At 35.1% G+C, this 24,254-nt stretch overlaps 4 protein-coding genes across 7 annotated transcripts; 3 read left to right on the forward strand and 1 right to left on the reverse strand.

Annotated features, from left to right (window-relative positions):
• The first annotated feature begins 3,493 nt into the window (after positions 1–3,493).
• Positions 3,494–6,216, forward strand: LOC108197601 (protein SCARECROW). Its single transcript, XM_017365262.2, has 2 exons — positions 3,494–5,382; positions 5,593–6,216. Exons 1-2 carry the CDS (start codon positions 3,644–3,646, stop codon positions 6,032–6,034), a joined length of 2,181 nt encoding a protein of 726 aa, XP_017220751.1. The 5' UTR covers positions 3,494–3,643; the 3' UTR covers positions 6,035–6,216.
• A 6,678-nt stretch (positions 6,217–12,894) lies between these two features.
• LOC108197454 (protein RETICULATA-RELATED 3, chloroplastic) lies at positions 12,895–15,087 on the forward strand. Its single transcript, XM_017365081.2, has 2 exons — positions 12,895–13,371; positions 13,874–15,087. The coding sequence occupies exon 2, from the start codon at positions 13,900–13,902 to the stop codon at positions 15,010–15,012; it is 1,113 nt and encodes a 370-aa protein (XP_017220570.1). The 5' UTR covers positions 12,895–13,371; positions 13,874–13,899; the 3' UTR covers positions 15,013–15,087.
• A 2,222-nt stretch (positions 15,088–17,309) lies between these two features.
• LOC108199728 (probable inactive receptor kinase At5g58300) lies at positions 17,310–20,759 on the forward strand. Of its 4 annotated transcripts, XM_064082860.1 has the most exons (4): positions 17,313–17,591; positions 18,005–18,235; positions 18,346–19,538; positions 19,744–20,759. In XM_064082860.1, exons 3-4 carry the CDS (start codon positions 18,452–18,454, stop codon positions 20,349–20,351), a joined length of 1,695 nt encoding a protein of 564 aa, XP_063938930.1. In that variant the 5' UTR covers positions 17,313–17,591; positions 18,005–18,235; positions 18,346–18,451; the 3' UTR covers positions 20,352–20,759. The 4 variants fall into 4 exon arrangements, with proteins under 4 accessions (XP_063938929.1, XP_017223161.1, XP_017223159.1 ...); XM_064082859.1 differs by having other exon boundaries at positions 17,310–17,591; positions 18,005–19,538; XM_017367672.2 differs by having other exon boundaries at positions 17,310–17,591; positions 18,139–19,538.
• A 234-nt stretch (positions 20,760–20,993) lies between these two features.
• Positions 20,994–23,993, reverse strand: LOC108199729 (serine/threonine-protein kinase STN8, chloroplastic). The gene is made up of 4 exons (XM_017367673.2): positions 23,256–23,993; positions 22,741–22,914; positions 21,766–22,170; positions 20,994–21,462 (listed from the first exon to the last, which is right to left on the reverse strand). The coding sequence occupies exons 1-4, from the start codon at positions 23,862–23,864 to the stop codon at positions 21,115–21,117; spliced, it is 1,536 nt and encodes a 511-aa protein (XP_017223162.1). The 5' UTR covers positions 23,865–23,993; the 3' UTR covers positions 20,994–21,114.
• Between the last annotated feature and the right edge of the window lie 261 nt (positions 23,994–24,254).

Consider the following 24,254-nt stretch of genomic DNA (forward strand, 5'->3'; position numbering starts at 1 on the left):
TTTCTCAAATATTGAGTCAGAACAATATATTTATATTTTAACATATTTATATCCATATTGATATTTAAATTTTTTACAGGCTTTCATCAAAATTTAGTCAGGTTGTTCCCTTGATGTTTTTATTGGACTTAGTGTATTTATATCCTAATGGATATTACAATTTGAATTATAACATATTTGACATAGTCTGGTTGTCAAACGAATCCTATATAAAGAATAGTTGTTTCTCGACAAACCTTAAGGGGGTATTACACGGACTTTCACCAAAATTTAGTAGGGTTGTTCTGTTGATATTTTTATTAGAATATTTTGCATATTTCTTTTCCTAAGAATTTTGGAATTTGAATTGTAACATATTTGGCATAGTCCAGTATCAAATGAAGCATATATAAAAAACAACAATTTTTCAACAAACCTCAAAGAGGCCAGTACTCGAACTTCCAATGAAATTTAGTGGTGGTCATGTTTTGTTAATATATTATTCAACTTTTTGCATATTTCTACCCCTATAGATATATGAATTTGAGTTATAACATATTTGGCATAATCTGGTTGTCAAATGAAGCATGCATAAAGAATAACTGTTTTTGACAAATATCGAATGTGCTAGTTCATATACTTCCACCAAAATTTAGTAGGGTTGTTCAATTGATGTTTTCATTGGACTGTTTGCATATTTATGTCTCAATGGATATAAGAATTTGAATTACAACATATTTGGCATAGTCTCGTTGTCAAATGAAGCAAAAATTAAGAATGATAATTTTTCAACAAAGCTTAAAGAGGGTAGTATACAGACTTTCACCAAAATCTAATAGGATTGTTTTAATTAGATTTTTTGCATATTCCTATCTCTATGAATATTAAAATATGAATCATACCATATTTGACATAATCTTTTTGTCAACTGAAGTCTATATAAAGAATAGTTCTTTTTCACAAAACTCAAAGTGGGTAGTACACAAAATTTTATCAAAATTTAGTAGGGTTGTTCCTTTGTTGTTTTTATTAGATTTTTTGCATATTTCCATACATATATATACTAGGATTTAAATTATAACACGTTTAAATCAAATATAAAGAACAATAATTTTTCAACAAAACTCAAATAGGGTAGTACAAAGACTTTCATCAAAATTTAGTAGGATTGTTCTGTTGATGTTTTTATTGAACTTCGGCTTTGATATATTTTTATGGCTTTTTTCGCAACCCGCTCATACTTTCGGACGCTTTTTTGGCGGCGAGAGCTAGTCCCCATTGCTGGAAAAGCTCGGCTTCAAAACCGTACGTGGAGCCCCGCATGCGGCTCACGCCATTCTAAAATTATCATATACTCCCTTCATCTCAAATTAGATGAGCTCGTTGACTTCGGGCACGCACTTTAAAATTCATTGACCGCATAGCTACATTACTTATTTTGAAATTTTATTTTTCCAAATAAAAATTTAAATATGAAATTTTCATTTACAAAAAAAAAAAATAATAAATTTCGGAACTATACGGTCAATGCATCTTAAGTTACGTGCTCAAAATCAACTAGCTCATTTAATTTGGGATGGAGGGAGTATAATTCTTTGCCTTCAAGACAATCATGACTACCTTTTCATCAAAATCTGGAATCTTAATAACTTCCTTAGTTTTGTTTGGTGATTCTGTTGTCTCACAAATTTTCATTCTCTCATTGACCAATACACATCTCTGAAATAGTAGAATTTTTCCACTAACAACTGATATATGAAATTCTTGTTTAAACTTCAACTCCTTAAAATATTTAATAAAATTTCACGTATAAATCTCAGGTTCTTTCTCTCTGCATTTGAACAAATAATATTGTAGTTTAATAATTTATTTGATTTGACTTCTTCCGATTTTAACATAACAAAAATCCTAATCATTTAAAATGAGTTAATTTTAATTTTTTGCATTCAGTTCATATTTATATAATTTAACGTTTACTAAATTTTTTGCATCCCATTTAAATCGATTTTTGCTATGCTCCATGTATTTACGGGGGTTGTTTTTTGGAAGGCATCATCTTGCATCTGTGCGCTCCTTTTCGTACTGCACTGCCCAATATACCTGCTCGTTTGGTTATTTCTTTAGTGTATGTATCTATATTTTTCTTTCTTCTGCTCGGCCTTACGTTTGACTTTAGCTTTTGTTGTTTGGTCAATGATATTACCCCGGAAGCACATGTAATTAGTCTACACATTATCCCAAAAAAAATACGAGAGAGAATTTTGGCTCACGCCATGAATATACCACTCCGTGTCACAATACAAATCTTTTTTTGGAAAAAAATATCCAATAATATTTGTTAATATTTAGTTTCCAATATAAATATATTAACATTATTCCAAAATTATTTTTCTTGAAAGTTGTGTAACAATTAATAAGGATTGAATAAGAGTTTACATTTATGCATTTATTAGGGATACAAGTGATAATATATTATCTAATTAATATTTAATATTTTCCTAATATGTGTATTTTTTTCAAAAGCCCTGAAATTTTTATAAGTACTTGTTATATACTCCTTCCGTTTCAATTTACATGTCCACTTCTAAAAAAAAATTATTTCAAATTACTTGTTCACTTTAACTTTCAATGCAAAATCATATTTCCAAAGTCAATTCTACTCCACATATCTCTCATTTATATTTTCTAAATCAATCTCACTCCACATGATGTTATGCTCATTTAATGCAGTGAATTTATAGATACCCACTTTTCTTGAATAGTATGATTTTTTAAAAGTGAACATCTAATTTGAAACGGAGGGAATAATATATAATCACATGTGTTATGTAGGGAGTACTAGTTGGGTATAGTAGTCCGGATGACCATGTTCGATTCTTTGTGTAATCATTTTTTTAAAAAAAAAATCAACATATTTTGACTCCTTTTATGGGGAAAAAATTTTCAACATATTTTGGCCCTCGGTGATTATAAATTCTGGCTCCGGCGCTGGTACAACATTTCGCTGATTCGCTCCTCTTTGCTCCCATCAGGTTCTCCGTGCATTACTATTCGTGCACGCCTTGAATATGTACTCAGTTTCATACTACTAGATTTCAAATTTTAAGAAGATAGAGTATTCATTTTTCTATGAGCAATCTTTTAGAGGCGATTGCAATAGTGGGTGTGGTTGTCGAGGTGGAGGAGAAGAGCTGTCAATACATCCAATTTCCTAAGATGCAACATAGCGTTTGACATTTTGCTTTCGAAAGCATCATCTTGCACCCCGATTTACTAACTCATTTGTTCGCTTGTTGTGTGTTTTTATGTCTTTTTATTTCTTTCATCTGGACCCACTGTTTGACTCTATCTCTTGGTCTTTTAGCTTGGAACCATATATATAAATACATATAACATTTATAGGAAAATGAGAGAGGAGATGGAGATGCATTGGGTTCCGAGATTTGGCTTAGGAATAAACAAATACAAATATAAATATACATATGCAGAGTACTACTAGTCTCAAACTTTTCGAGCGTACAATTGCATTCTGAATAGTAAAAACTTTTTGTCAAGGGCTAGAGCTGGGTTGGCGTGTAAAGTTGAACGTCTTTTACACATTTAATCTTCTGTCAGCTTTTTCTTCTCCCTTCACTGCAGCATTGCATCGATAGATCATAAATCAATGGTGCGGAAGAGGCTAGCTTCCGAGCTGGAAGGCGATGAATGCCACAATAGATTTGTGGGCCGCCGGACAAGTGATTTAAATCATCTCCTGGATGAAACCAGTGGTCTCCATGCTGCAGCAGGTGTAGTCATCAACAATGATAATTATAATAATAACAATAATAATAATAATCCCAATTCTTCTAACCACGCACAAATTGCCAACCACTCCACCAACGTGATGTTATCTTCCTCAGCTATCAACACAAACGCTTGTACTAGTAGTACAATGGACGGATCATCTCATCAATCTGCTTCCCCTTCCGTTTGTGTTTTCTCGGGCCTGCCCTTGTTTCCGCCAGTGCTGCAGCAGCAGCAGCAACCGCTGTTATCTTCTCCAACTAATAGTTCAATTGGAACTCAAGTTGGTGGTATAAATAGTCATAGTAATAGCAGTGCTGCAATGGTATGGATCGATGGCATCATCAAGGATCTTATTCACACTTCCTCCTCTGTCTCAATACCCCAGCTTATCCAAAATGTTAAAGAAATCATCCACCCCTGCAATCCCAGCCTTGCCGCACTACTTGAGAGTAGACTCCGCACTTTGACCACTACCACAATGGATCCAGACTATTTCACGACGACGAGAAAGGAAACATCATCATCATCGCCCATTATTAGAAATTCCCACTATCCTCCTCCTCCTTACCATAATCTTCAAATGGCAACAGTCGGGCAACCCCAATTGCATCAGGGTCAGGGATCCTCAGCTGCCCCCCCAACTGGTCTTGCAGTATATCGAGGGGATGTAGAAGATAACATTGCGGCTTCTGTCAACCATTACAACAACAATTGGGGACTTCCACAAACCGCGACTGGCGGCAGTAATGAGGCCATGCCTACTGACCATATTCCTGTCATGTTCCCAAACCAAATTAAGATGCATGAGGACTCTCAACTCCAACAGATTGAGACGCTGCCACCTCCTCCAGCAGCATCTGATGCATCACAGGTCATGGATGATGCGGCAGTCATAAGGGAGAAGAGAAAACAAGAGATAAGACAGCTGAAGAGGGACGAAGAAGGTCTGCACCTGCTCAAACTACTCCTGCAGTGTGCGGAGGCCGTCTCTGCAGACAATTTTGAGGAGGCCAATACCATGCTATTGGAAATTTCAGAACTGTCCACACCTTTTGGAACGTCCGCTCAAAGGGTGGGCGCGTACTTCTCAGAGGCAATGTCGGCCAGATTAGTTAGCTCCTGCTTAGGAATCTATGCTTCTCTTCCCGCAACAGTGGTGCCTCTTCATGGCCAGAAAGTGGCCTCAGCCTTCCAGGTTTTTAATGGTATCAGTCCCTTTGTTAAGTTCTCGCACTTTACTGCAAACCAGGCCATACAGGAAGCTTTTGAGAGGGAGGATAGGGTGCATATCATAGATCTAGACATCATGCAAGGCCTCCAATGGCCGGGACTCTTCCATATCTTAGCTTCTCGACCTGGAGGACCTCCTTCTGTTCGACTCACAGGTTTTGGCACTTGTATGGAGGCTTTAGAAGCCACTGGTAAGCGCTTGTCGGACTTTGCTGATAAGTTAGGGCTCCCATTTGAGTTCTCCCCGGTTGCTGACAAAGTTGGGAATCTAGATCCTGAAAGAATTAACGTGAGCAAAAAGGAGGCAGTTGCGGTTCACTGGTTGCAGCATTCACTCTATGATGTTACAGGCTCTGATGCAAACACGCTTTGGCTCTTGCAAAGGTAATTACTACTAATTTATGAACTTAAGTACTATTTTACCTTTGATCCAATTCTACTCCGCACTTTGCACTAGCGCACACTCAATATAACTAATGCTATGGTTGGTGCACGGAGATTAATATACATATTACTATACAAGGCAAAATGCTTAGCATCAGAAACTAGATGAGTAAATAGCAGTTATCAACATGGTGCTCGAATTGTATGCAGATTGGCCCCAAAGGTAGTGACTGTGGTAGAGCAAGACCTGAGTCACACAGCCGATTCCTTCTTGGGAAGGTTTGTGGAGGCCATACATTACTTCTCTGCATTGTTCGACTCTCTGGGAGCAAGCTATGGGGAGGAAAGCGAGGAGAGGCATGTGGTGGAGCAGCAGTTGCTATCGAGGGAGATAAAGAATGTCCTAGCTTTGGGGGGTCCTTCAAGGAGCGAAGGTGGTGAGTTGAGATTCAACAACTGGAGGGAGAAGCTTCAACAATCTGGATTCAAGGGAATCTCTCTGGCTGGGAATGCAGCCGCACAAGCCACTCTCTTGCTTGGGATGTTCCCTTCTGATGGTTACACCTTGGTTGAGGATAACGGCACTCTCAAACTTGGTTGGAAAGATCTTTGCTTGCTCACAGCTTCTGCTTGGAAACCACTTTACAACTAATTATTATCATCTAGCTACCTACCTACTTCATTCACCCATTACTTTCTTCTGTATGTAGCGTAGGTAGCTTTTTTTCTCAATTTATGAATATCATAGACGAGGCTATAAATCTCGTAGAGCTGCCTGACGCCTGTTGTCAAGTTGTATTGTCATAGTCTTAGAATGAATTTTGAAAGGATGAATACCATTGTCACAGGGCCGAACATGTCAAGATGCTCGCTCACTATTAAATAGGGGTGAACACGGGTCGGGTTGGCCGGGTTAGTGGCAAAACTTCAACCCAACCCAATATAATCGGTTTATAAAAATTCGAACCCGTTAACCCTCAAAAATATTTTCAACCCAACCCTATTATTCATACGTCGGGTAGGGTCGGGTTGGGTCGGGTTAATCGGGTTTAATCACAGCTCAACCCAACTAAAATATAAACGATTTTCTCTAACTTATAAGTCAAGAAAAAATAAAGCTCAACCCAACTAAAATATAAACGATTATGCAAACAATCTGAACAATAAAACACAAGCAACAAAATATAAACTAAGCAGACATAGTCACACTGTTATAAATTTATTATCTTTAAACGGGTTGGGTCGGGTTGGGTGGGGGTTAATTATTTAAAAAACCTAACCCAACCCAATTTATTCGGGTTATAAAAAATCGAACCCAATTATTTTTCGGTTTGGAACGGTTCGGTTTGATCGGCCGAAATAAGGGGCGGGTTGGGTCGGTTTTGCGGGTTAAACGGTTATTTGTTCACCCCTACTATTAAATGCTCTCAAATGCAGTTCTTTGCATAACATGTTGTAAATAGAAACTAGAATTATAACTAACAAGATCGCAATTGATATGTACAAGAGCGGAACTCTCTCAAGAACTACATTGTACTTCTTCTTGTTATTTCATCTGAATAAACCAAGCAATACATTTATAGAAAACAGCCCACAAGATGGCTAAAAACAAGGAAACCACTACACCTAAACTCCTGAATGAACTCCAATTCACGATCCTATAATTACTCCACTCAGACTCCTACTTCTACTCCATCACTTCATGACCTATCAGCAGCTATTTTCTAGGCCTGCAACAATACTCACGACCATACTCGAGTAAAACAAATTTTATACAAATAAATAACTAAACAAAATAAATAATTAATAACAACTAAATTTAAGATTAATCTAACATAACAGGCAGGCTCAAGGAAAAACCGATTTGAAACCGAAACGGAACCAAAATCGAAAAAACCCGTTTTTAATATATCTGATCCGTGATCAAAAAATAAAAACTGATCTTATTTAAATAATAATAGCCTATACCAGAAGAGTAAAACTGTCATATGGTGTCAGAAAGTGAAAGTTGGATCTCTCGTGATTACAAAGAATAACACATTGTCATGTTAAGAAAAGAAAACTAAATTTAATATAATAATTAAATATATATGTGTGTGTGTGTATATATATATATATATGCTAGTGATCAAATACAAACCAATCTTAAAATACAAACTAAGAACCTCCTATTTTACACTATCAAAGCACCCCATTTGCATGACCCATCATCCAGCCACCTATCTCGATCCCGACCACCACCTTGCCACCCCTCCACTCAGCCCCATTGGTCGGCAAATTTGCTAATAAATTCGCTGATCGCTGCTATATATTTTAGTGATATTCGCTTCAGAAATTAGTGATTACTGCTTTAGAAATTAGTGATCACTACTTCAGAAATTAGTGAAATAAAGAGAACAGAAAACAGAATCTGGACAGAATCTGGTGATTCGCTATTTTTGATGATCGAATATATTGGTGTTATTTAATGGTTGTAGCGGCTTTGGTAGTATATATTGGATGATTGTGATGATATATATAGATTGTATGTGTATATATAAGGTATATATATATGTAGACGAGCGAGTAGTTTTTAGTTTGTATTTTAGCTTGGTTTGTATTGGAGTAGGACTATATATATATATATATATATATATATATATATATATATATATATATATATATATATATTAGAGTTAAATAAAAATACAAGTTACTTATATTTAATAAAATATACTCCCACAATTAAATAACAGCGTATCTCTCAAAAAAACTCTAGCATCCTCTCCTTCTTTTTCTCCGGGTCGCCGTCGGAATTTCATCGATTTTTACCGATAAAAAGCTCCGAATCAATATATTTCTCTTGATTTGTTCTCGTTTTCTCAGTAATACTCCCTACCGGATCCGTTCCAAAATTTTAGATCTACTTGATTTTCAAGATTTTGATTTGGTGATGAATCAATTGAGATGAGTCAATGACGAGTTAAGCGACTTTGATTCAATTTTAGCCATAGCCGATGATTACATATATTTATATTCGATAAGGTAAGGATCGTGTGAATTGACTCCCACGATAATGGTATGAGTTCAAAATCTTTTGTTTTAGTGCTTTTTAATATATTTGTCTTATATATGATTCGTTTATAACTTGATTTATAAGGCTTGTTGAATCTTTAGTTTTAATTTTGTGCCCCTATAATAGCTTTTTGATCGTATATTGCGATTATGTTTGTCGTTTATTAACGATTGTGTCATTTTAGATGACTTTGTTTCGGTGCCTGGCATATAATCTTTCATGCTTGATTCTTCCTTTCGATCCTCATTTTTTCTCCCTCTATATCTTTTTTTATTTCCACGGATTTTTGTTTTTCATTGGGGTTTTCTTTTCAGTCATTGAAGTTTTATTGGCTAAATTTCCGGGGCCATCTCTACATTACCTTTGGTTAGTCGGTAGACTTTTTTGAATGAAAGATTTCCTTTCCTCTTAGTTCCGCGGGTTTTGTTTTTTTTTTGAATGTTTTTTTTCAGACATCAAAATTTTTATCTAATTTTTGTGAGCTTTTCAACATGTCCTTTGATTAGTGAAAGTTTTTCATATATGAAAAGAAGCTCTCCGATTCTTTCGGTATTGTACTTCGGTGCAATTCACTGACGTGAAAGTCTTATGACAAAAAAAAAATTCAAATAGACATTATTTTTAAGTAGTATCTGAGAAAATAATATTTTATAATATGAATGTTTTTAAAACAAAAAATAGGTATAAATAAAGTATATAAAATTATATCCTAAAATTTTATAACATTTTCATATTTAAAATAAAAAGTACAAGTGTATATTTGATAAAATAAAATATATTATAATTATTTCATAAATGATTTAATTATAATTAAAAATAAATAGATTAAGAAAATGATATGTTAACGCGAGATTTAAGCAGTGTTCTAGAAATCGGTTCAGGTCGTCATCTAGACGGTGCCGGGACGATATGCGGCGTCGAAACGTCTCAATTTGACGTTATGCGATAAATTAGACGTTTTTCTTTATAAAAATCAATCATGACGGTGGACATTCCACCTAAACTATCAATGATTTTTAAATTTTTAATATTATTATTGTGGTACTGCTACTTTTCTTTACTTTTCTTGTAATGGTGACTTTTTTATTTATTACTAGAGTTTTTAGAAAACTAAAAGATACCAAACGTTAGATATGTCTGAACTGAAAAGAGAAGTAAGAGAGTGATATTAGATAGTTGGGTTAAATATCAAAATAGTCACTCACGTTGGAGTTTATATATCACTTCGCTCACTGATTTTAACGAGGTATCATTTGAATTATTAAAGTCATAATAAATATTAAACAAGTAACTCTAGACATGAGTTCAAGCAGTCAAAGATATTATTTATAAAGTTTTACTCATTATTCTTGATTGTTACTACAACCAAGTATAAATTTATGACTTTTAATATTAATGATAATATATTTAGATTTTATTTTTAACGAACCGATCCGAGTCGAGCCGAACCGAGTCGATACCGAGCTGGTCAATAAAATTTCTAATTTTTTCAAATTTTAACAATTGACTTTGTCTATCTAATAACCAATTTAAAAATTAAAAAATTGTGATTACAAAATTGAAAATAAATAAGTTAAAACTAAAGTCTAAAACCAAAGTCTAAACTTAAAGTTTCTTTTTTTTTTATGCATATTTTTTGTCGAGTCGAGTTTTTAACGAGTCGAGTCGAAACCGAGTCCGAATATTTAATGAGTCGAATCGAGTCGAAAAATTAAAAAGCTTGGTTCGGCTCGTTAAGCTTATCGAACATTATTGGTTGTTCGAACTCGAGCTCGTTAACGAGCCGAGCCGAGTTCTTACCAAGTCGAGTCGAGTCGGCTTAACGACCAGCTCGGTTCGTTTACAGCCTATATTTATACTATTATACAAAAAAATGAATACTATTAAAAAAATAGACAATAGACAATTATAGAATTTCTTATCCATGATTTGAGGTTTATATGATATATAAATTGGTGGTTGAACTCTAAAAAAGATAATATCACTTGATTAGATTTTGCTTGAGAATTGATTGCAGATGATAAATTGTTTGAAATCAGATTCATGATTTATTGAATTTTTAGAATTATAATTATAATTCTTCCAGATTTTACCGCTCATTAATGTTATTATTATTCCGTCCATCTTTCTCATTTCTTTATAATTCTTTTCCATTGCTTGGCACGTATTCAAAGGTTTCTACTTCTTATAAAATATTGTTTCATAATTTAATTTTGACGATTTTTTTTTCTGCGTATAAAATTTCTAATGTTAAATTTTTATTGAGGAAAAAAAAATTATGAAACTAGATTTTTTTAGAAACCCTAAAATGCGGGTCAAACTCTCATCGTCCAAGTGGAGGTAAACTACTTAAGACATATATATGAAGTATAGCATATAAAGATATAGACAGACTATCATTATTTCATTAATAATGCTAAACATTATATACTTATATATAATAAGCGTAAGGGAGATAATTTGGTCGCATGGTCCTCTGGTCCAAAAGCTTATCATCCGTTGGATCTTATATTGAACAAATAAGCACCGTTAGATTGGAACAAAATTAAATTCTGTTCTAGAAGGCAACTGATATCTACTTGCATGTTTATAATTCCTTTTCTGAATCCAAAACAAATTCTGTCTTTCACATGTATATGATTTTTTTTAATCCTAAATAAATATTTCCTACCAGTTTTATTCGTAGAATCATATAAATCTCACCGTCACAATTTTTTTATAATATATTTTAAAATTAATAAGCCGGATTTATGTGAGGAACAAATACAAAAACTTTTTCTTAATCCAAAATAGATTATACCTTCTTATTGCATATTTATGATTCCTTTTCTTAATTCAAAACAAATTATGTTTATCAATTTTAATTTAGAACCATATAAATTTTTTGAAAAATATTTAAATCACATTATAATAATTTTAATATAAAATACATTTATTAATATAATCTAATAGGAGTTGGCATAACGTATTCCACTCGAAATATATTAAAATTTGATAGATAGAATTTAATACTTTGGCATGATACATACGAGAAAAGGAATTGCTTGATCAAAATAATTTATTTGAAACCATTAATGGCTGTGATGATGTACTTACCAAAGTTCTAACTTACAAACAAATCATAATTTCGAATTTTATTTTATTGAAAATTTTAATTTATTATTTATAAATTAAATTTTTTCACACCATTTAAAATATATTTAAAAAGTTTATAAATAATTAAAAAGCTCTCGTGCCTTGCACGGGCTATAAGCTAGTAATAATATAATATCAATAATCAAATCTGACTCTAACATCAGTGATAGAACCAAACATTAGTGGTAAAAAAATATAATTTAATGATAAATTTCTAAACACATAAGAACTTGGGATCTTTTTAAAAATACCCATCTGTAAAATTATTTTTTTAAAAATACTACCATCTTTTTCATTGTTTTTAAAAATACCTTTTCATAAAATTTTTTTTTCAAAAATACGATTTGCAACCTTTGCAACCTCATTTGCAACCTTGGGCGGCGCAGCCGTAAAAGTTGCAAATGAGGTTGCAAAAGTTGCAAATAAAAATGGAAATGAGGTTGCAAAAGTTGCAAATGAGGTTGCAAAAGTTGCAAATAAAAATGGAAAGTTGCAACAGTTGCAACTGCAATTGCAACTAGTTCAACTGAAAACTGTAAGTTGCAAATGAGGTTGCAAAAGTTGCAACTGAGGTTGCAAATGAAGTTGCAAAAGTTGCAACTGCAGTTGCAAAAGTTGCAACTGCAGTTGCAACTTTTGCAACGAGGTTGCAAAAGTTGCAACTGAGGTTGCAACTGCAGTTGCAAAAGTTGCAGCTGCAGTTGCAACTTTTGCAACTTCATTTGCAACCTCAGTTGCAACTAAATGCAACTGAAAACTGTAAGTAACAACAGATGTATGGTGTGCCCCTGGCGGGGCCGTTAGATTACAATAGAATCAACTGAATGCAACCATATGCAACTGAATACAACCATATGCAACCATATATGCAATTACAAATCCTGATTTCAAGTTCCAGTTTTCGAATGTCGTTTTCGACCTCATTTTCGGAATCGATATATATATATATATATATATATATATATATATATATATATATCGATTCCGAAAATGAGGTCGAAAACGACATTCGAAAACTGGAACTTGAAATCAGGAATTTGGTTGCATATGAAGTTGCAAAAGAGGTTGCAACACGGCTGGCGCCGCCTGGAGTTGCAGATGAGGTTGCAAAAGTTGCAAACAGTATTTTTGAAAAAAAAATTTTATGAAAAGGTATTTTTAAAAAGAATTCTGGAAGGTAGTATTTTTGTAAATAATTAAAGAAAAGGTAGGTAGTTTTGTAGATTTCCCTAAGAACTTTGAGTGATGAAAAAAAATCTATTTTACTAACCAACCAAACTTCCATGCTTCGCATAGATTCCACCGAGGGAGTCCAGGATTCTAAATGTTGGATACGCTCTTCTTTCAACATCCCTCCTTGGCTCAACCTGTGGGACCGCAACTTGGTTTACCAGCAAGTTTTTGACTTTAGACTTGGCATCACCCAACAACATCTTTTTTGTTTTCTTCTCTCTTCTCTTGTCGTCCGGCGGCTGCCGTCCTTAAATGGGTACAGAACTAAAATTTTCATTTAGTATCCCTTTTACCTGCGTGTAAAAAACCAGAATATATACTGCAATAGCATTTCAATCTGTTACGTGAAATCAATAATACTCATGTATTGAATTTAATATCCAGTACGTGGGTGGGTAGGCTGATGCTTAAAATATACTCGTACTACTTTTGAAGAAAATGAAATATATTAAAGACAGTGAGTGAGATCGACAGGGCAGCATCAGGTAGCAGCTGCAAGGAAACAAGACCTGAAGAGGGACGAGAGCTCAATTACAGATTTACTTTTACAAGCACAGCAGCAGCAGGTAGTATTTCTATTCTTCTTCTTTGTTTTTCGCTAAACTTATATAGGTTAATTAATTAAGATCCTTTCTGAAATAGTAATTTTAATGAGATTGGAGAAATGAGAGTCGAATCGAATCCAAGACTATTTGTGATCCTGGTTTTTATGGCTTCTGATCTTCTACCTTTGCTATAATTGTTTCCATATTCATTCTTGTTCTTTATTATTTCTTCACTTTGTTTATCATTTTTCTTTTTGACATGGATCATTAACTGCTGCATACAATTAACTCTCATGACACTAGCTCCTGCTGTAATTTGTAACATAATGGATCTGGAATACACTAGAGAAGGAAGACAATATTTCCACCTAATAAAAGTATAAAACACACACACACACACATTCTTGTAGGATGATGTTATCTCTCTACCATGTCGATCATTTGCACATTCTCACTAACTCATATTCTTCTTGTTTTAATTTTTAGTTGTGTATATCTCTGTATAACATCTAGTCTACTGCAGGAAAAATAGTTTGAACCCTTGTACCAATGTCAACTATGTCTCAGCTTCACCGCTTATCGCTACCCAATCACTATCACATTTTCAATACCAATAGGTCTATTGATCTTATTCATAGTAATCTTGCTTTCTCTTCCCCACCCACTTGTCTAAAACTCTTTAACTCTCCTCTTCCTAAAAACCAGCTCACCCATTATTATCTCATTACCAAAGTCCATATTCCTTGTGCCAATATCGCTGCTGCTGGTGGTAGCAATAATGATGGTATTGGCGGTTTTGGCGGAGGAGGTAGTGATGGGACGAGCGGCAACAATGATGGAGATGATTCTTCCTCTTCTTCCAATTTTGAGAGATTTGGTCCTGTAGGGGCCTTTTTAAATGGTTGGAGGTCTAGAGTGGCTGCTGATCCTCAATTCCCTTTCAAGGTTCTCATGGAGGAGATTGTCGGTTTAAGCGCTTGTGTTCTAGGTGACATGGCCTCTCGCCCGAATTTTGGTTTAAATGAGCTTGATTTGGTCTTCTCAACTCTTGTCGTTTGCTTCATTTTGAATTTCACTCTAATGTATATCTTAGCACCTACAACTGCTTCCTCCGGGGTTGCCCTGCCTGCGCTTTTTGCCAGCTGTCCAACTAGCCACATGTTTGAACCTGGTCCCTTCAGTGTACTTGACCGGTTCGGGACTTTTGTGTATAAAGGAATAGTGTTTGCTGCTGTTGGGTTTACAGCTGGATTAGTTGGAACTGCTCTCTCCAACGGATTACTTGCGTTGAGGAAGAATATGGATCCAACTTTTGAAACTCCTAACGAGGCTCCACGTACAATGTTAAATGCTCTTACTTGGGCAGCACAGGTGGGTCTTAGTGCTAACTTAAGATATCAGACCCTCAATGGTGTTGAGTATGTGCTGGCCAAGGGACTTCCATCATTCGCATTCAAGACTTCTGTAATTGTTTTGAGGGTTGTGAATAATGTAATGGGTGGAATGTCTTTTGTGATACTTGCAAGGCTGACAGGATCACAAAGCTCTGGTGCTAATGAAAGCAAGCTGGTCAGTAGTGAAGAGGTGGAAGCATCCGCAACTGGTGATGAGAAAGACAAATTGCCACAAGATTCTGAGAGCAGCGAATCGGTTCACAAGTAGTATAGTTTTCTCAAGTTGTTTTCTTGTATGTTTTGAACTGACTTTTTTATACAAATGAAGTTTGATTGTCAACTACATTTCACAGTTGAAGAAACATTAGATCTTGGAAGTATATACATTGAATCATTAAAGTATATCTCAATGAAGCTTGATTAGTACTCCATATCTCAGATCGGTTATGGATGTCAATCTCCGAAATGGCCCCAAGGAGAGCCGTAGATGATGAGGTCCATCTACAACCGTTATAAATATCCACCAGCTAGCTGACTATCGATATACAACAAAATAAAACAACAGTGATGAATGTGAATATGAGCTTTTACTAAGTTGCAGAATCTGAGAGAGATAACTGTAAACTGTGAGCTTAGATTAGGAAGCAATACAAGCTAACTAGTAGCCGTTGAGAACATAAACCTTAGTTTGGCTAGAAAAGGAGCTGACACAGGTGTATATAACACTACTACTGCGATTGTGATTAGAATAGAAATATTCCATGTATAGACTTTTGGTCCAGAGGCACTCCCCTGGGATTTAGTTTAATATAAATAATAGTTATGCTTGTACCTAATAATTTTGTTTCTTGAGGGAAAAAAAACATAGTTGCTAAATACACTTCATATTTGCTTTGTGCAGTTCGCAGAGATTACAGTTGTGTCCTTCCTAAACTTCTGTGTAATACTATGATACAAAACAAAGTCAACCCTGATTTTTTGTGCACTTTGAACAGGATTAATGTAGGCGCACTAACTAATTACTCCATTTAATTATCTTTTTTCAACTATTAAGTGATACATGAATATTATTTAAATTATCAGGCTCTAATGGGTTAAAATCCCCGTAACTTAAAATATTACAAAGTTAACACTAATATTTGATATATTATTTTAGTCAAAATAAAAAGTGCTTGGATTTTTTTTTTAATATAACTTTTAGTTGGCCTAAATTTTTTAATATGTATTAAGAATTTAGAAAGATAATTTAATTGTATAAATAATCTTTATTCGTATAATTTTTATTTTAACTTTATGTATAATCATATAATTTAAATACTTGACTTTATATATAATTTTATCAATGTCTTTATTTTTTTTATCGATGTGTTTAATTTTTTTACTTTGTTCATTCTCATTTAATCAAAACAACTTAAAATTTTGAAACTATATTATCACGGCCAATTTCCAATAATATAAAATATTAAAAAGTTAACACTAGTGTTTGATATAATATTTTAGTCAAAATAAAAAATACTTGATTTTTTTTATAAAATAATCATTAGCTGGGCTAAAACTTTTATTAAGTATTAAGAATTTAGAAAGATAATTTGTTATATATAATTTTTATTTGAATTTATGTTCACTTTGTTTCGATATGTATATATGTATGCACAGTTTATCATAATTGAATTATTAATTCATATCATAATTTTTGAATATTATAATCATTATTTTAGATCTGTTTGAACAAAAATTGCCGGGTTTTGGTTCAAATTTCATGAAGATTATGGATCCTCCTATAAAAGCTAGAGTCGGGGAATGGAAGTGGCTGAATGTTTTTATTTTTAATATTGAATATTGTCACGTATTTTAATATATTTTTAAAATACATTGTTAAATATAAATTTTAAATGCATTTTAATGTGTTAAATGTTTCTTCCCTTCTTTAATTTCCAATTCTTTTATTTAAATAAAAACTTTAATATATATATATATATATATATATGTATATATAATAATCCATCCAAAAATAACGATTACAAAATATTGTGAAAGTATTTTTTAATAATTTTCTTGTGATTTTAATTATTTTTCTTGTGAATAAAATTTACTTTTTGCACAAAAATTTGAATGTATTTAAAATTTATAAAAATGAAGAATATAAAATTTGCCAAACTAATAATTACTGAAAAATGTGATAATCATATTTTATAATATATTTTTGAAAAGAACGTGTGTTTAAGAATTAAAATCTATATATTCTAAAATTTAAAATTAAAAAAATAAGAAACTGTTTGAAATGTGATGTTGTAGCGCAGTCTTTTAGGTCACATGTAAACACGCCGTAATCAACGCCTATTTATTAGGTCTCACACATTTAATAAGCTAAAGGTCTTGAAAAGGATGAGAGCATACTGCATATATGTTATATAGGCTGATGTTCATGTTAAGTTAAACCACTGAATCAAATACTACGTACGTAGGAAGCTTGTGCAGGCAAGGCGTATATACATCCACGTATTAATTAATATGTACATTAATTCCATAGTGTATAAATTACCAGGCGGGAGGTAGCTAGCTAGGTTGCCTCTCATCATACATTACATATAGCTATTTCCATATAAGCAAAGCACAGCACGGCACATTCTCTGCCTGAATCTCTTACCTGCCTTACCTACTCCCTTCCAACTCTCTTCATTTATTTATACAACCGTTCCGTTTCATAACCTGCCCGTCTCTACAATAAGTTTGCCATTTCTCTCTCTTTCCTTTCAGAAGGAAACAATATGTACGATCCTCACAGTCACAGCCTTTTCACTACTGAGGAGAATTGATAACCATTCCTACAATATTCACCCCCTGCAGGTACTCCATTCATTCATCCATCACATGTTAAGCTGCTAGCTAACACATACGTGCATAATTCACCAATAAACTTTTTATTGTGACATTTAGAGATTATTTCCCTGTAACTACATGCATTATCATTTGAGGTCCCTTAGGTTATATCGAACCCTGATTAATTCAGATGATGCTCAGTAGTATCCGTCTATCACTGTGCGCCCCCCATTTTTAATTTATAGTATTAAGGTTCGTAAAAAATCCCCAAGGTCTGAATATGCAGCTGAGTGTTTTGTCTCAGCTGAGAGATATCTATTTGACACTCCTGATAAATATAAACCAAAGACTTTATAGTTATATTCAAATTGCTGAAACAGTGTTCCCAGTTTCAATCTATTTCGAAATACTGAAGCTTTTACTTTTCTCTGTATATGCAGCTGTGGTTTTCTCAGTTAACAACAATTCCTCTTCCCCTCACTCTGACACGATCATATTTTGTACTAACTCTCCATGATTTTGTTTTCTTATTCGTCCAGCGAATGACGGAGTTCGTACTTTTTGCCTGTAACAGGAGTCCTGGAGTAAAGGGAGTTAATCTCACATCATAAGCAGACACAGCTTTCAGAGCTAATGTTGCAAACTCTCCGGTCTCCATGAAGCTACAATATGTATTAATCCTACATTTCCTTGTACTGTATGTTTCAATATTAGGTACTGTTGCTGACCTCAAGTCAGATAAAGAAGCTCTGCTTGACTTCATTGCTGCTGTCCCTCACAGCCGAAAACTTAACTGGACTAGTGCTTCTTCAGTCTGTAGATCTTGGGTTGGTATCACTTGTTCAGAAAATGAAAGTGGAGGAGTACTTTCGCTGCGTCTCCCTGGCATGGGATTATCTGGCCCCATTCCAGCCAATACTCTTGGGATGATGAAAGCACTCACTATTATTAGCCTCCGATCCAATGGCCTTACAGGAAGTCTTCCAGCTGATATCGTTTCCCTCCCTTCACTCCGCTACATATACCTTCAGAAAAACAATTTTTCAGGGGATATTCCTTCTTCTTTATCCGTCAAACTTGAAATCATTGATCTTTCTTTCAATTCCTTTACAGGAAGCATTCCAAGTGCTGTTCAGAATTTGACAGATCTTACTGGGTTGAGCCTACAGAACAACTTCCTCACGGGGTCCATACCTGTACTTAAACCTCCTAAACTTGAGCATTTGAATTTAAGTAATAACCAGCTTAATGGTTCCGTTCCAATTTCCCTCCAGAAGTTCCCAGCTTCATCTTTCCAAGGGAACACTTGGTTATGCGGGGCACCTCTGAATCAGTGCCTCTATCTTACCCCGTCACCGTCTCCCTCCCCAAGCTTTTTACAGCCTATTCCTCCTCCAACTTACTTCCCCATCTCACCAACTGCTTCTGTTCCATTCCCGAAGTCCAAGAGATCATTGAGCACGGGGTCAGTTATTGCCATTGCAGTCGCGGCATCTGCAGGTTCTTTGTTGCTATTCCTAACTATAGTTTTGTATTGTTTGAAGAAACCAAATGTCCGAGAAGGTAGAATTATATCAAAAGGGAAGGCCTTTATTATTGGGAGGGGTGTGAAGCCAAACACGGACTCTGGAAGTGGGGTGCAAGAGGCAGAGAGGAACAAATTAGTTTTCTTCGACGACTGCCCTCATAATTTTAATCTTGAAGATTTACTGAGAGCCTCCGCTGAAGTGTTAGGAAAGGGAAGCTATGGAACTACCTATAAAGCTATCTTAGAGGACGGAACAATAGTGGTTGTGAAGAGGCTAAAAGATGTAGCTATCGGGAAAAAAGAGTTTGAGCAACAGATGGGAACTATTGGGAGCATAAGGCAGCATCAGAATGTCGTGTCTCTTCGTGCTTATTACTATTCTAAGGATGAGAAACTCCTTGTTTATGACTATATACCTATTGCCAGCTTGTCCACGCTATTACATGGTATCTTTCGCCTCCAATTTTCTTTGTTCAACTTGTTTTTCTGCCATGTGAGTATGATGACAAAAAGAGGCAGATAAAGTAGATAAGATAAGGCATACTAACCAACTTGTGGAGCTATAAATCTCTAAACTTTTATGCAACTTATAAACTTTCATGGTTTCTCGTACTTGGAAATTTTAAGAAGTTACATGATCTTACAATACAGGAAATCAGGACTCCGGCATAACACTTGACTGGGTGTCTAGAGTAAAAGTATCCCTTGGATCTGCCAAGGGTTTTGCTCACATTCATTCTGCTGCAGCTGGAAAACTAGTTCACGGCAACATTAAGTCCTCTAATATCCTCCTCACGCACGACCTTGATGGATGCATATCAGATTTTGGCCTGAGTCCTCTTCATGGATCTGCAATTATCCCATTAAAAAGTGCGGGCTACCGAGCACCTGAAGTAATTGTAACTAAAGAAGCTACCCAAAAGTCAGATGTTTACAGCTTTGGCGTTCTCCTGCTTGAAATACTGACAGGCAAAGCACCAGTTCAGTACCCTGGACATGATGATGTCGTCGACCTCCCCTGCTGGGTCCAATCTATTGTTAGGGAAGAATGGACAGCAGAAGTTTTTGATGCTGAGCTTATAAAATATCACGATATTGAAGAAGAGATGGTGAAAATGCTTGAGATCGCAATGACATGTGTTGCAACCCTGCCGGAGATGAGGCCAAATATGCAAGAAGTTGCTGAATTGATTGAAAAAATCCGAACACAAGACACAACAAGCAGACACTCGTCAGAGGATAACAAGAGTACCCCTTGAGGATAGAGGCCAATATGCCATATGAGTACAAAGCAGATACAGGTTGGAGGACAACAACTATACCATAGATGCAATATCATATCAGTAAGTTACAAATATTGATAATTACACCTGAGAATTGCGTGTAAATATATTGAATTCATAACAAGAGTAATGCTCCAGCCTCCATGCACAGGAAGGATTCAAAAATATGAAATGAGTGACCATGATTTCTTTAGATTTTGAATCGTTAATTCTACTAGTACCTTCTATTGTTAAATAATCACTTGTTATTTTGACAACTCCAATATTTAAACCAATGTAGTTGTATTTGTATCTTATTTTTATCAGCAGAGGTGCTAAACCTAGACAAATGCAGGAACACATCAGGTAGATTACATTAATACATGTTCCAAGTGCTTTGTTCAATTAATTTTTAGTTACTTATTGCTTAGACTACTTTATTCCAGAGGCCATGCAAGAAAAAAAAAAATTATGACTCAAACTAAAGTAGATTCGCGTAGCATTATCTGGGATGTTTATTTAGGTCTGAGACTACAAATTCTCAGCTTTTTGAACTTCAGTTTTTGAATAATCGAAATCAAACTAATCAGATTATTTCAATTCGATTCAATTTAGATCGGTTCAGTTTCTCAATCCATATAGGTCCAAATGCCATATTGCTTTGGTAGCTTGTATTGATTTCACAGCAATTTGTGTAACATGGGTGGTGTAACATATAATTTGTGAAAGAAATAGGCATACTTACAAAACAAAGAAATATCTACTTTGTTAAGCTAAGTTTGGAGAGAACTGCAGCCGCCTGGTCGCCACCTAACAAAAAATATGGATGCCTCAGAGCAGCCGCCGCAGATAAACGCCCCCTGCGAAGGAAACCCCTCTCTGAAATAAGCTTTGTGGCCAAATCCCAGCCTCTGCTTGAGTCAATATCAAGAATACTCAGGTCAGGTCTTGATCGAGTCTTTTCCCTCCACTTGTTTAAGTCGTACCCCACGGTCTTTAGCTCTGAATTAAAATTCTTTAAGCCTGCACTTGATCTCAAACTTGGCACTGCCATTTGCAGGAGTACTATCCCAGCAGAATATAGGTCGAATAAGTCTGGACTGTTTAACTACAATATAAACAATAAAAACAAACTTTATTCAAACTGATAGCATAGAATTTCCTTTAATCCAAACAAGTTCTAGTATGACCTTGCAGCCATTGCTACGTCAATTAGGGAAGGAAACTCAATACAATTCAATGATACTATTACTCGATCTCATTCATGGTATACTTCTAGATAATTTTAGCAGTATCATATCATTGTGTAATCAAGAGGCCATCGCTCTTTGATTTGTTAGACGGGTATTAAGAAAAGAAAAAAATGATTTATAATTAAGCACCTTCATAATGAAAAAGAGTCTATCTGTACCTGCCACAGGATCGGAGAAAGAAGAGCAGCAATCGGCTCTGGTGGTGGAGTTGGTGTTTCTTCAGGAAGTACGTATAATTCAGGTGGACAGTAATCAGGGTCAAGCAGACCGCGGTTTGGTACATAGTTCTTGCCTATCCGAAGATCAGCAGCTGCCCCGAAATCTATGAGCTTTATCTGTCCCTTCTTTGTCACAACCAAATTGGCTGGCTTTACATCACGGTGTACAATACCCGTGTTGTGGATTTTCTTTAGTGAAGTAATTATCTGCCGCAGTATCTGTTTGATAATTAATGCATTACGCTTAGTAGAATCCGCTCCTTTCAAGACACGACCAAACATAACAGTTTCCAGATTCAAAGGGAAGCTACGATCTTTCATGTAATCAGCAAGGTCTAGATCTCCCTGTAACGTGAAGTGACACAACTAGGCTTGCATTTTAGAAGAACAAGGAAAAAGTGAAACAAATTCTACTGAAAGGATATTAATGTTAGTTCCTACATCCTATGCACTCATCACAAGAGCATATTTATCTGCACTTGACGATCATGGAAGTTGGCTGATTATTTTTCTTACAGTTACAATGAGGTTTCTTGCTGCCGTTTCTGGCAGTTTAAATGAAAGCTTACATGCAGGTGAGCAAGTCATTCTTTGTTGCTGCAGACATTCTATCATAAATCTCAACATGCATAATGAATCATAGATCATCATATCAGGATATCTGTAATTCGGCTGAGGATATAGAACAGCTTAACCTAGAAAGTTCTTTGGCCTAAAGGAGTGAACCTTCCTGATTTCTTAAAGAAAGAAACTATAGAAATCCAAACCCCATCCCAAAAAAATACCTGCAAAAAATAGATTCTACGAAACAATGAATGTACGTGTCCAGCGTACTGTTATTGTCTTCTTCCTGGACCCTGGAGTATTTAAATTTATATGTTGGAGTTCCGTGCAAACTATACATAGAACGATTACCTCATATTTCCACACAAGCCATTTTTCACCCTTAATGAACTGTGTATTCGTTTTATCAGCAACAAAGCTTCCAAGAAATGGAGCACATGTCTCTGGAGCTGCTCTTGATAACCTGTAATTAAACCATTCCTCGAATTCTCCACACTCTGCAGCGCCTTGAACTCCAAGTTTAACCTAGAGTAAATAGAAAGCATGATTTCGTAGACTTGGGAGGGTAATGACATGGTGTTACAACAAAATAATTTGCAAAAAAAAATGATACTTGGACGTGATCATTTGGTTGAGACATGAAAAGATTGAAACGTAAACAAATGATGAAGATAATTGTATCTCTCATTTCCGGCAGGATGTTTTTATGAAATTCTTACGTTTAAAAATTTTAAGATGCCTAAAATTTTCTCATTTGTCACTTTGGATATAAATGAAGGCATACGTTGATCAAGCCTTATTAATTGAATGGTAGCATGTTTGGTAAGGAGCAAAAGCAAATCAATTTAAAACTGGAGTTGTGGTACCTTTTTAAGAATAACCTTGTCCTTGAACCTGGAATCCTTCTCCAAAGATTTCCTGTTACCTCTTTTTCGGGTTGTTTCTTCGATGGACACGTTCTTAGGCACAAGGAGGCCAGCATAAACAACACCAAAAGATCCTTCTCCCAATTTGTTTTGTACAATGAAATTAGTCCTGTTTAAGCTCCTGTATCCAAGTAAAATGTCAATGCCTTTCTGGAGAGGAGCAAGAAAATATGCATCAATGGCACCAACAAGAACACCAGGTCTAGCAGTTAAGTAAAGCCAAACAATACCACCAAGAAGAACGACTCCCCATTTCTCATCATCAGGTAATTGCGCAGAGAATCTCTGAAACTGAGCATACCCTGACTGAAAAACTGGGGTTTGGTCAAGATGAAGATTGTTGTCTAACAACAAATCAGAAATGTTGTCAAGGAAAGCATTGTTGCACCTCAAAGGGTTTCTTTTGCAGTGTTTTGCGAGGGTGGTGGAAAGGTGGTAGGGGAATGCTGTTGCTGCCGCTGCTGGTCTTGAAGGAGTGAAAGAAATGAGGCTGGAGTTTTGATGGAGAGTTGAGGAACTACTTGGGGGAAGCAGCAGAGAAGAAACCATGGATATTTAATTTGCTTAGGGGAGCAGGAAGAGAAGGATGCAGCAGTGGTGGTCAAGGCATTTGGATCAAGTGCAAACAGACTCTTGCTTGGTTTATCCATACGACTTGACTTGTGTGGAGACTGAGAAGACAGCATTTCACTTCTCAATTACAGATTTACAGTTGTATTATAAGATACTCCCTCCGTTTCATAATACAGGTCCACTTGAACAAATTATGCATATTAAAGAAAACTAACTTTGTAGAAATCTTTCATTTATTATTATATTTATTGCATTGACCAAGTATAATATGTGGCATATATTTGATTTAAGAAATATAATTTCGTATGGTGTGGTATAAAACTCATCTTGAAAATACAAATTGGAAATACAAATATTGACTGCACT

Source organism: Daucus carota, chromosome 8, assembly GCF_001625215.2.
Source record: "Daucus carota subsp. sativus chromosome 8, DH1 v3.0, whole genome shotgun sequence".
Classification (NCBI taxonomy): Eukaryota; Viridiplantae; Streptophyta; class Magnoliopsida; order Apiales; family Apiaceae; genus Daucus; species Daucus carota.